This window comes from Cheilinus undulatus, linkage group 1 (assembly GCF_018320785.1).
Source record: "Cheilinus undulatus linkage group 1, ASM1832078v1, whole genome shotgun sequence".
Taxonomy (NCBI): Eukaryota; Metazoa; Chordata; class Actinopteri; order Labriformes; family Labridae; genus Cheilinus; species Cheilinus undulatus.
The window spans coordinates 48,175,895-48,189,947 of record NC_054865.1 but is presented as its reverse complement, the minus strand read 5'-3'; the positions used below and the strand labels follow the sequence as shown (position 1 = coordinate 48,189,947).

General features: G+C 38.9%; 1 protein-coding gene across 1 annotated transcript in view; it reads right to left on the bottom strand.

Annotated features, from left to right (window-relative positions):
* Positions 1 to 14,053, bottom strand: part of LOC121512191 (protein kinase C-binding protein NELL1-like) — a 419,636-nt gene that overhangs the window by 244,732 nt on the left and 160,851 nt on the right. The window contains exon 8 of the mRNA XM_041791349.1: positions 2,932 to 3,066. Coding sequence (XP_041647283.1) covers positions 2,932 to 3,066 — 135 coding nt within the window. The remainder of the gene's footprint in view (positions 1 to 2,931; positions 3,067 to 14,053) is intronic.

Below are 14,053 nucleotides of genomic sequence, written 5' to 3'. Positions count from 1 at the left end.
CCCAAGGGCCCCGCGCTGGCCTGATTCAACAATTTTCCAAGTCTAGTTCATATGTATGAGTGCAGGCAGGGAGGCTTATTAGGGGGTGGGAGGGAGGCAGGGGGCAATGCAGGGGCTGGGAGAGAGGGAGGTCTGATGGGAAGGCAAGCTAAAAGAGCTAAGTGTGAGGAGGAGTGGAGGAAATAACGGCTTTAATGACTCTGCTTCAAAAAAAAAAAACCTGTACAGATCCTGCTGTGCTGTAATGCATTCACTGCCTGTGATGAAGTTAGTAGAAATTATATCATTTGCATTTCAAGTGTCCCCACTTCCTCTTACTGTTTTTCCTATGATTTCATTTGTATTTATTATCCTTCCATTCATTTTCTTCCACTAATCCAGGGCCAGGTCACGGTTCTAGCAGGCCTAAGCAAGTCAAGCCAGATATACAGTGCTTAACAAATTTATTAGACCACCACCCAAAGTAAGGTTTATGCCACAGCTGCCCTAAATTAACAGCATTGGTAAAAACTGGTAGAACCAAAATCATTTTTTATATTTCTGCAATAGTTAATACACCAATATGTAGAAGCTTTTTAACCCAAATGACATTTTTAATGCTAAAATATAATTATTATTGTTATCCATGAATTTTCAAATTTACTGATTTACAAAAAAAAAAAAAAAACCTGAAAAAATAGTAAAGCACATTAATATTTCTTGATTAATATGTCAAATTATAGTTATTTACTTGCATTCCTGAACAGAAAAATTAGTTTTAGTGTTTGAATGTTATGCTTGATTAATTTCTGACTTCTCAGTGAAGCCCAGTGAGCTGGCTCAAATTTGGGTTTAAAAAGGTGAATTCAGTTTGAAATTCCTCATTCCTGTTCAAAATGGAAAAACGTGGAGAGCCCGCTGAAAATGAAAGAGTCGCATTAAAGCACTTCATGATGCTGGATGGTCTCTGAGACAGGTGGTTTAATAAATTTGTTAAGCACTGTACCTCTTCCCAGTTACATTTTCCAACTCTTCCAAAGGGATCACCAAGGGGTTCCCAGGATGTATAATCCCTCCAGCATGTCCTGGGTCTACCCAAAGGTTTCCTCCCACTTGGATGTGCCCAGGGGGTATTATAATTAGATGCCCAGACCACCTTAACTAGTTCCTTTTGATTGATTATTAAAGAGGACCAGTTTTGACTAGGAAAGACCAGGAAGTGAGCATGTGACAGGAAGGTAAAACTCAATAGTCATCAAGGCCTTCAGACCATATGGCACATATTCACATATTGTCATTATCATTAGTGTTGTTATTGCTTTATCCTACAAAATGGGAGATATTTTCATGGCCATGACAGTCATAAATTTGTCTTCCATTTGTTTTGTTGTTTCTCTGGTCCCCCTCACTGCACCCCCTTCTTCTCTCTCCCTGCTTCTCCTCTACCTCCCACTCCTTTCCAACCCCAGCACAGTTTTAGCAGATGTTTGCCAACATGAAACCAGTTTTTGCCAGTTACTATGTTGGAGTATGAGTTTGGGGAATCACTGAGACAAAAACAGGACAAAAATTGTATCTCAAATAATTAGTGAAAAAGTTGGCCTGCCTAGAATGTAGCATACTTTGAGAAGTATTTTATTCAAAAGAAAAATGAAGGGCCATATAAGTTAAGCCATTTGGCCATCTTCATCTCACCATGGCTTCCAACTTTTCAACTGAAGGATATTTCAACCTGCCATGATAATCTGACAGCACTTCATATCAGCTGATAAATCACACAAGTGATTCATCTGACAGTGTTTCATATCAGTCTAGTAAACATAAAACAAAAAGTGAGGAATTTTGTGTTTGGTTCATTATTTCTTTGTTGTAACAATGCTTCTTGGCAATAAATTTGGAAAGTTGGAAAGCCTGTTTATTACCCTTTTAAATGATGCCACATTTGCAAGGAACATGCATTTGTGGGATGAGCAGCAGAGCTGAGTATGAGGGTTGCCCCATTAAAAATGTGCCAAATCTTCTCTGCCAATGCCCAACAGCTTATTCTGCCATTGACTCTTGTTTGGTGTTTGGTGGATTGGATGATTGATGTTTGAAGAAACAAGACAAATTGACTATTTAACAATTTATTAATTTAAACAAACATTAATTAATTTATATACTAATGGCTGGACTTGAAAACTATCATTTGATTCACAGGAAGCAGCTGTAGAGATCTAAGGACTGGTGTAATGTGCTCTACTTTGTTGGTGTTGTCTGTGATGTTCTGAGTGAGCTGCAGCTGTCTGATTTTTGTCAGACCTGTAAGTTGCAATAATCAAGCCTTCTAAAAATAAAAACATCAGGAGTTTCAATGTGGCGTCTTTGGAAAGAAATCCTTTGATAACACTCTATGGCACACAGAGCACACACCCAGTTTGATGAAACATGTATATACACTCATTAATCAACTGTTGAACTGCTCATTGAGACAATTATCTAATCAGCTAATCATGTGGAAGCAATCAATACATTTAGGCATGTAGATGTGGTCAAGACAAAGTACATTTCAAACCAAGCAGTGGAAATTGGAGGTGGTTTAAGTGACTTTGACATGGTTTTTGGCAGTCTGGTAAGCTTTAATGTTGTTTACACTTACTACAGCTGAACAACACTTGCCCCAGTAGGGTTTGAAAGTAAGCATCCCACACAAGAATTTTGTCGATAGTCACTCTAGATAACTTTAAACACAAAGAAACAAGGTTACGGACAAATTCTGAATCTCCTTTTGAATCCTGGATGAGCCCCGAAGTTGTTACATTTCCTAAAATGGTTAGGGGATCTGGTTAAAAGAAGGAAGCACTACATATGTCAGTAAGAAAAACAGTAATTGCAACTCAACATAACACATTGTTTTACCTGTTCATAGCCATTTGCTCACTCCTCAATGGCACAGGTAATAATGATGCTTACCTTGCAAGCACAGTTCCTGCAGTTCTCCGGCTCCACCCACAGCTCTTTATCCCTGTAGACCAGACCGTTGGCGCTGCAGGTCCTCTCACAGTGACAGCCCTCCAGCTGGGTCAGCCTGGACTCTGCGTAGTTTAGCTGAAGGGAACAGAATAATCACGATCACAAAACTAAATCAAAAGTCTGATTGAGGAAGCATGTTAACCCTTTGACCCACCCTCTGCCCACCATCACCCTCTGGTGTGCCCTGATTGGCTGCTCCGCTGGGAGACATTCATTAGAAGGGCACATAGAAAATGAAGAGATCATCATTCAGCTCAGGCTGTGAACCTCAGGCTATAATCTACTGAGCAATGACAGACACGACTGACGGCGCCGGTCCCGCTTCACTCCCTTTATCCCTACACACTGATCAGCTCTTCTTCTTCAGCTTATTTCATGCTCTCCACAACTGCCAGGAGGGATGTATCTTTGACTACAGAGTCACACTGAGGGTCGCAGAGCGCTGCTGCTGCACCAATCAGGATTAACTTTCAATCAGGATTCAACAGTTCTGACTGTTAAAAACACAGGTATATTTTGTTCCTAAGAAGGAGAATGGTAAATCATATTTCAGTTCCGTGAGAATATGTTTAAAAAAAATCTAATGCAATTAATTACAAAATTTCAAGTTAATCTCAGTTAATCAAATAGCATAACACGAGTTACCAATTTAAACTGAAAAGGTTGAAGAGCCATATAGAGATACAATGAACACTCTATTTAACAAAAATACACACAAAGCTTCATCAGTCCAAATACAAATACTCCAAACCAAAGTTGGAAAAGTCATGAGAAAAAACATCAGGAAAAATGCTAGCATCACAGGTAAGACTACAAAAATTAAATGTTTTTTTGTGCAATTTATTTGCATGTCATGCGAGTTACTGCAAGCTTTCAAACCAGCAACGTTATTCCACAGGGTAGCTCAAATTTTTTGACACCACGATAGATTTCTCCATAGTTTTTCTCCAAATGAGCACGTATCTGGCCTGTCAAAATGGTCCTATTTGTCTGGATCTAGTGCTGAGTTTTCATTTCTAACCTCCTCCGACACTGCATGTACATCTCAGAACATTACATTTTGGCTGTCCGACAACATAGCAATAACTTCTGCTATAAGAATTTTGAAGATAATTGTCCAGGATGTCCATTAAAGTTAAACAAATTTGCTTGAAATGTCAAAAGAATTGCAATGAAATTCTCAGGAATTTTAATGCAAATTTTAGGGAAATTGTTTGGATATTTTGGGGAATTTGCATCGAAATTTTCCAGTATTTTCATGGAAATTTGGGGGATTTGTCTATATATTTTGGTGAGTTTAATTGGAAGGTTTTTTTAATGGGATTTTGGGGCACATAATCTTTATTTCAGACTCCTAAAAAGCACGATAAACTACATAAAATATAAAATATATCAAACGTATTTTGAAAAATTAAAAGTAAAGTAAAAAGTTTAAAAGAAAGAAATGGAACATCAAAGTCAAGTAAAACAAGTGGAATCAGAGGATAATTTAACAATCAATGATCTAAAAATACCCAAAGAAAGAAGTTCATTGGTTTTAAAAGTGCTCAGTAATGAGCTCCAAGCAGATAGTGCAAAGACCCTGAAAGCAGATCTACCGAGCTCCAGAAACCTGGCGTGTAAGCCAGTCATTAGATCAGGTGTTATGAGCTCCAGAGAACCAGACGAGCATACTGTTATGATGCTTGGTCATTTCATGACATTTGGAAAGTGTATTTGTCCATCCATCATTTTCTACACTGCTCATCCCATTAGGGGTTGTGGGGGAATGGAGCCTGTCCCAGTTCTTATTGGGTGAGAGGCAGGGTACACCCTGGACTGGTTGCCATTCAATCACAGGGCTGACATAGGGAGACGAACAACCAGGCACACTCATAATCACACCTATGGCCAATTTAGAGTCATCAATTATCCTAACGAGCATGTTTTTGGTGTGTGGGAGGAAACCGGAGAACCTGAAGAGCCCATGAACATGAAAACTCTGTGCAGAAAGGACTTGACTGGAAAGCAAACCAGGAACCTTTTTGCTGAGAGGCAACTGAGCTAACCTCTGCATTGCCATGCAGCCAAGTAAATTTTAATTTGGGGAATTTGATTTCAATTTTTTCATGGAATAGGCTTTAAACTTTTTTGATATTTTCATGAAAATCTGGGAATGTATTTGTACATTTTGGGGGATTTTATTGGGAATGACGGGGAGCTTTGAAATTTTCAAGAATATTCATTGAAATTTTAGGACATTCGTCTGGATTTGGTGGGAATTTTCTATCATTTTCATGGAATTTTGCAGAGTGAATTTTAGAAATTAGATAAGGAATTTCAGGGGGAGTTTGCTTGGCATTTTTCAGGAATTTACGTGGATTTTTCAGGAAACATTGTGGTGGAATTTTTAGGCTTTCTCATTAAATTTCAATGAAACGTTAGGGGAATATTTGAAAAAAAAAAACGATATTTTGGGGGAAAAGAAAAATATATATATGAATTTTCATTGAATTTTTAGGAAGCTTCTTTAAACTTACAGGAATTTGTGTGGATTTTGGAAAGCAAAATTTCAAAGAAATTCAAAACCTTTCATGGAAATTTTATTGGGTAATGGACTTGAGCTTGTATAGCCTCTTTCTGGTCATCTGACTACTCAAAGCGCTTTTACACCACAGGTCAGACTCACCTATTCAAACCCATTCACTCACACATTCATTCACTGATGGCAGAGGTTGCTATGGAGAAATGGCCATCAGTATTAGCTAATCCCATTCATTTCTATACCCATTTACACGCCACTGACGCAGCAATGGGTGCTAATTAGGGTTAAGTTTCTTGCCGAAGGACACAGAAATGTGAACAGAAAGCTTTATTTACATGAATTAAGTCAAAGTAAGTCCATATAGTACAGTAAAATAAAGTAATAATACATTTCCATTAACTTGAACTGCGTCCATCAAGGTTTTAATTAGTGTCCATATAGTCTTCATTCTGTGATAGAGGCGGTTTCTCTGTGTACAGTCCAGCTCTCTGGATCCATTAAAGCTTCTCTGATTTCACATAGGAGCTGGCTAGGCTCACAAAACAGACATTCTATTATAAGTTCATATATCTATGAAATACAAGTACTGCCTAACCCACATATGAGCAATCAGAGTGCTCCTATAAAGGTGGGAAAATTCCAAAAGGTCCAATTGAACTGTGCAGTGCAGGTCAGCTCAGAAATTGTAGGGCCATTTAAGACACTGGAGGCTGCTCTGCAGCTCTGCTTCTGCCCCCTCTGCTCCTCGGAGACCTGCCCCCGCCTCAGTGTCACAAAACCCAAACTTAACACGAAATGATAGGGGCGTCTGAGTGAAACAGAAAAATGCTCGATGTCGCTGAGGCATTTTGCTTCATTTAAAGGAGTCCCAGCTGGCTGCTGCAAAGTTATGTGAGCTGTGAGTGCTAAAGATGTGTCCTGTCAAAGCCCAAAACAAAATGTTTGAAATGGCATTTCAAAGGCTGCGAGGCTGCCTGCAGGCACCACAGTGGAATACCTTTCCTGTACAACGGGAGCATCAAATAGCACAAAGGAGTCAGAGGCTAATAAGCATGTAACTCCGATGGTTGATATGTGAGGCGCAGGATCATGACTGGAATAGTAATGCAACAGCTGAGGACAAAGAGCTTTTATTAACTTCAGCTTTTTTAAGGATGTCACAAGCAGAAAAAAAATCTAAACAGGATTCTGGGAGCCACCATTCTCAGAAAAATGAGCATCTAATCAGATTTAGTTTTGTAATTCAAATCTGGGATGTCTGACATCGAGAAGTTATCTTGTTTTACTCATAAGAATGAATGAAACAAACACCGCTAAAGTTTTGAAGGCTTAACAGACTGGTGCATTTCAGGAGATGTTAGAGAAATCCTCTTCCCTAAGCTTTTTGAAGACATCAAAAAATGAAACAAATGTCATGAAGGAAATGAGAAACCAAGACTGGAGTGGCAGAAAGAGAAGAATCCAGATGGCAGCAGAAAAGGAGAAAAAATGTTATAATGATGATTGTCAACTTTCCAAGTCTAAATACAATCCAATGTAGACATTTTCTTTTGACTTGTGCCATGAATGCACACTGTGTGGTATATTTTAACTTATAAGACTTGATTTATACCATATATTCATGCATTTATGGAAATATATTAGTGTTGCACAGTATACCAAACTTTGCAGTATCTTTTTATTCAAAACAGTACAGTACTAGAATTTCCTGGCGTTCATCACTGGTTGCTCAAATATGGTTCTGATTTAAGTTACCAGAGTAGAGTACTTAGCAGGGTGGGAGGATTAAAAAGCTCTTTTACCAGGTAGCAATGTGATCAAGGTAGGCAGGCACAGGTCATCACTGAGGTGGACACTCATCAGCTCTAGTAAACTATTAAGCTTCAACCACAAGAGAAACAGGTCCATTACTAGTAACAAGAATAGCAAGACATCTATCGTAACGTGCACAGGTGAAAGACTGGGCTAACGATGCCTCCCATAGATCTACCTTATCTGAAGAGCCAGCTAAATCTAAGCCCGGACAACAGCTTGTTGAACCTCCATGCAAAAGGGGCTACCAAACAAGATGTCACCTCTGCACCTCAGCGACAACTATCCAAATCAGGTACCAACATGGTAGCAGTACCATCACATCCAATACCTACCGAATTACAAGACACATATCAATACTTTATTTTGATACCCTGCCGTCCCAGTGGGGAAAAATGTAATGTAATTTTTGTGACTTCAGTGTTAAGTTAAACTGGTTTCCTTTTCTTATCCCATATTCATCTGGCATCTTATGAAGACATTTCTGTGAATCATTTACGTTTCCAAGACAGCTTATTGCAGGGCTATTCAATTACAAATTTAAATGGGACACATTTTAAAATCAAGAAATGAAGCCAGGTCAGACATGTTCGGCGCCCAGTAAGCAGCTGGTAATGTCAAATTTCGAAGCAACACAGATCAGTTTAATGAAAAATATGCACTTTTTATTTGTATTCACCATTTTAAATTTGGCAGCATGACAAAAGCACATCAAAAAGTGCATAAAAACACAACAACAGAGAAGTATTTGGGTATAACCTTAGGTAGTAGTAATGTTTTTTTTTTTTTTTCACTTGAATAAAAATAAAATAAATAGCATGAAAAGATTTAATGAAACTCTGAAAATAATAATTTTGGTCACATCTTACCCAGGCATGTCTGAAAGTGCATAAAAACTACATTTGCACAGTTGTGGCTACAGTTGAAAAGGACATGTTTTATATTTAGTATCTTTGGGCTACCTCTGTCAGCATGGCTAGCATTGCAGAGCATTGCAGGTAGACTGTTGCTAGGCTATGCTGAGTGTTGCATTCACGTTCTAAAATACTGTGGGAATTTATGACAACGTGTGAAACAGGTTGCCTTCTGCATCTCGGGCATGACCACAGGCTGGGCCACTTGGAGGTTTGGTTCTGGGCTGCATGTAGTCCCCGGGCTGCTAATTGAATAGGCCTTGCTTATAGTTTCCCATTGAGTTTAATACTTTTTTTCCTGTCAAAAGCATCAGTTCAGCGACATCTTAAAACCTGTGCTGGACTCTTATTTTAAATGCACTCCCACGGGATTTCTAACCATTACTGTCAACACCCACAGCGCCATCCACTCCCAACCGCATCCGCAACAGTTGTGTCAAATCCCACCTGCATTTCTGGCAGATTCTGACAATCCATGTTAAATATTCAGAATTACAGACAGTGTTTGGAATCAAAGCCAATATTGATATGATCAATACAGTACCACCCTGATTAAGTTTCCTCTCTGACAGAAGGAAACCCTGAGAAAACAACCACATCCTTGTCGTGTGTTACAGTGCCACACATGGATAAAAAAAAGCAGCTGAGAGCATGAGACTGATTTAACTCCCAGTTTCTGCTAATTAATAGCAATGTCAAAGTAATTTTTTTCCCATCTTACTTACACCACATTTTTCATCATTATTTTAAAATTCATACAGAAGTGAAGTTTCCTGATTTCTGGAAAGTTCATGCATCATAAAAACTGCAGCATACTTCCATCAGCTTTCTCAGACAGTAGGCTGAATTTTACTCTATTTACTCTTTCTATTTATGCAATTACTGCCCTCATTGTTAGTTGCTTAATACAATAAGGCCAATTTGCATGGAAATTCATGTTTTTCCCATGATAACTGCATACAAGCTCAGCATCTCTACGTCGGTGTGTATGTACAGCGATAGGCCAACTACACACATAAGGGAAGCATCAAAGCTGTGCCTTTAGGCTCATTTACAAATTTTTAGTGCACACACTGTTTTGTGGATCTTTAACAAGGAATTCTACCGCCCACCTGCCGTGTAATACTGGCTACACACAGACGGACCAGCAGTCAAACATGATTACCCAGCACCAGTGACTACAGCTGAAAAAACAGCAATCAAACTATGATTTCTCAGTGAATGATTCTAATAGCAACATGTGACGCATCTCCTGTAGCCTCGTGTTTAATATAAGCATGGATAAGTGCTTTAAGGCTGGCTCAGACGACACAATTTTTTTGGTTGTTCACAATAGCACCATGCCACACTATGCGACCAAATCTTGTCCTGTCTTGGCTGACAGCCTGGCCACACTACAAGAGTGTTCCCGACCGCTTACCGTATGCTGATGTCACCACCTTCTCCGTGACTGAATGCGAGTTTACAGGTTGAAGGGGGGCGGGCCAAAGAATGTCAATCACTCTGCAACAGAAGTGCTCGGTGTGATTGTAGCGGTCTTTTGCTCGTAAAAAGGTGAAATAAGAAACAACTGTGGATTGAATTATGGATAACAGTTAGAACTTAAGGTATGCATGCGATAATGTAAAATAAAATAAAATGTACACATTAGTTTTAGGGAATTAAAGGGGATAGAAGTGGTAAATCTTGTAAGTGATGATGCAAAGATAATGAGCAAATGTTCTCCTGTTGTTAGACATCAGGATTCACATCGTTAACATCAGGTCAGGGTGTCAGACTAGACGACATCTTGGCATCTTGGATGCGTCGTTAATTATGTCACACTACAAGACTGTTTGTTGTTCCTGCCGCTCTAAATCAGGCCCGAGTTTTGACGAAGAGCTGTAACATTGCAGTCGGGCTTAAATCTGGCTGAATCCGTGTAGTCTGAGTTGGCCTTTAAAAAGAGCTTACTCTGATCAGGTATCCTGGAGCAGGTGTATCATCTCATCCAAATACATTTCCTAGTAGGTGTGTTTCAACAAAGCCAAGCTGTTTTACGTCTCTGTCACTTTCTCTCAGGAGCTCATAGCAAATGGAACGCATTCAACTCAGATGCAATGGCATTCCCAGCTCTGACATCCAACTTCTGAGGTAAATGGAACACAGCAGCAGTCCCCGAATGATGACTCAGTGCACATTTTAGGATTTTACAAAAAAAATCTGTTCATATCTATGATTTTTCATGATACCAGTTTTGAACCAGTACAACCAAGAAGTCTTCTGAGATGTATCAAGGACAATTGGAGCGATATTAAGATGAATTAAATGAATGATGCAAAGGATTGTAAAAAAAACAAAAAAAATCAAGCAATGTATAAAAAAATGACAAAATAAAAGTAACAGTGTGTGAAGAAGTAGGTGGAAGTGAATATTTTCTCCACCTCACTTTTCCTCCTTTAGCTTTATTATTTCAGAAAATAATAAAGCATGCTATTTACAACTTAAACACAATCCCCACTTTATTTTCCAAGCATTTAAATAAAGAAATAACATTCCTGCTTTGTTGAAAGTTCACTCTGTCCTATCAAATAACTAGGAACAACCCTAACACAACATTTCCTCTTCCATGAATGGCCAAAACATAATTTGAATCACCCAAAATAAAGCTAAACAAATAAAATGAATATTTCCCAATAGTAGATCTTTATTTATCAAGATCATCATGAACTCTACCATATTAGGATATTATCTTTGTTGATTTGTCATGTTGTGTTGTGTAATGAGCTACTGTTACATCACTTTGTGGCCATAATAACTACATTGTGCTTTCTCATACACAGGTATAATTCATGCAAATTGGTGCCAAGCTAATCCACAAGCAGAGATGAGTTTATTGTCATTTTGCCTCGCCTTGACACTCCTGTGAGACCGGGTTATTATTCACCCCATGCTGAATCCTTTTCTTCTCCACTGCATAAAAGCAGAGAGGCCATTTAGCACCAGAGATGACTGCACCCTCCCCGCTGAGTCTCATATGAGGAATGAGGTCAGGTGGCACTAGGTCGAGGTGTCTTCATGTGAGAGAAGAGGCGTTGACGCAGCGGTAGGGTAATGTTCTTCATTTCACCCTTATTTACTCTGAAAATTATTCTATAGCTCTCCTCCCCGCTGAGATGTCCCTGCTTCATTCACTCCCACCTTATAGCACTCACTCATGCACACCGGAGCTCACAGTCGATCACGCACAGCCTCACACTTATGCAGATGTTGAGTCTTATAAATAGATTAAGCACTCCCACAAGGCTGCAGGGCAGAAAGCACAGCGCCTGTTAGCCTCCTGTTGTCACAACAGTCTTCATTTCCTGACACCTCTATGAACCCAGGATGTATCAGTATCGGTGTGAAGCCCCTCTAGCTGCCAAAATGACAGAAATATGCTACAATCATTATGACCTAACAAACGTATCAGCTGCTGGGATGCATATTTTTTCAGCTCAGCATTTGTAAAAAAGAAAGCTAATATTGAGCGTGTCCGTACAATCCCCAATGCCACCAACTGACTCTCTTAAGTTTATTTCAATATAAGTCAGTATTAAAGCAATTATATGCAACTTCTCCGCCCTAAAATAGTCTCAAAGTTGATCTGATGACATTTCCCTTTCTTTCTTTGCTATAATTTTGAATAAAGTGGAATAATAATCATATAGCATCCAGGAGAGCACAGGGCAGCAGAGACTTTATGATAAATTTACCGCAGCTTTACAACATGCAAAACACTGAATTCTAAAGCAGTGGTTCTCAACTGGGTGGACATCAGGACCCACCACCACCTCCATAAGAGAAAAAGTGACCCAAATTTTGGGCAATGTTCAACCACTCAAATCTATATAATAAAGAATTTGACAGTTTGGGCCCTAGATGGAATAAACACAATTATAGAGGCAGGCGAAAATAACATCTTTTTGTTTAAAGAACATCATTACAATCGGAAATGTAAGCATGCATTTAATTTTACCCCATTTTCCCAAGACACCATGGAAATTTGGCAATATCATAAAGAATCTCATTCATATCTTGGAGAAATCCAGCTTGTTATCCAAAGAAATTGAAATAAATACATTGAAATATTGAGAAAAAAATTGAAATTAACTTAACATCACAGGAAAACCTATAGAATACATGTATGTATGTGCCCTTAGTGCTTCTATACAATATACTTTTTCCCTGGCACATATTCTGCCCCACTTGAAAGAGCTTTGCGACCCACCTTTGGGTCCCGACCCAAAAGTTGAGAACCACTGTTCTAAAGTATATTCTATGTCAGGATGCAGAGAAAATCCCTCTTTTCATTGATACACGGCTGAAAAAAAAAAACCCTCAGGTAAATAATCCAAAGGATAGGAGTTCACCTTGGAAAAGTAAAACAATATTAGCATTTAAATATGTCCAAAAAAAGAGTTAAAGTCTCTGTTATGCTGATTAAATCATTACAGGTTAATATGCTATATCCCTGCATTATAAGTAGGCAGTAAGCTGGATATTTTCTTGACTCAGAACTGCTGAGTAGTCAGTTTCTCAGTTTCCCCACATAGTCAAAAACTTTAATTTCTGAGTTACACGTTTTTCTTTTGTAAGGAAATATTGGACTATCAGCTTGAAGGTGGACAGTAAGTACCCTAATGTTATCATGCAGCTATAATTATGCATTTATTGCAGTTATGTATATTTGGCCATATGACTGTTCTGGCAGCACCCACAAGCCTTCATGGAAGGCATCGAGCAGGAACAGCACATGCTCCTTCCCTTCATGTGAATGCAAGGAAAGCCTGCGGCAGGGAGAGAAGCAGCAATAAACCCCAGAGCAGAGCAGGCATCAGTGACTACAGAATGACATTGATTAAGTCAGATGTATAATGGAAGAGCTGGGGTGGGGGAGGGTTTGTTGCTTGCAGAGTAAGCATGAAATAAACAGGCCAGAGTGGTTTAAATATGGTGGCATAAGTGCATTCAGCCAATATGAAGCTTAGCGTGGATCAGCCGGCAGTCAGCTGATGAAGTTTTAAATCTAAAATTGCCCCTGGATGATGTTGAGTGATGCAATGATGACTGAGGAAACTAAAGGAGATACTAACTGAGCAAGAAGCCTGTAGGTGGTAGTGTAAGTGGCCAAACTGTAACTTCATTGTTTGATGTTGAAATCCAAACACCAAAAAGCATGAAATACTGCAGATCACAGTGCCAGTACTTTGAAAAATATATATATTTTTCCCAGTATGTCACTGAGTGTCAATTTTAGTTAAAATAAATTTTACGTTGCTGCAAGATCATGATAGAAAATAAAGGTAAATAAAGCCTGGGAAGCTCTCACACATTCACAGTATACGTATTCTTCCAATCAGTGTTGAGCTCGCCAGAATAAAACAAAAATAAAATAAATAAAATGCCTTGTACACTCATCAAACTTTTAATATCATATAGTGGTAAATAAATCAGCAGATATTCATGCAGTAGAGGCAGTTTCTGCCCACTTATCAATGCTAAAAGATATCAAACATATCCAAAGTATTGACTAATGATTGGTTAAGAGCATTCATGTAAACTTAACAGTAGCTTCAACATGCATGTTGATCGCACTGGTCAATAAACATCATCACCCATGCCAGTCGTGCTGGCACATTGGTTTACTGCTATTTCTCAGAAAATTTACACTGGGGCCAGCAGGAAGAACCCGGGCAAAGTCTAGGAGAACACATCATGTTCTCCTGTGTCAAACATGCAGAAATGTTTAAAACATTTTTGGAAAGGTGAGGAAAATTAGGAGTAAACTGCA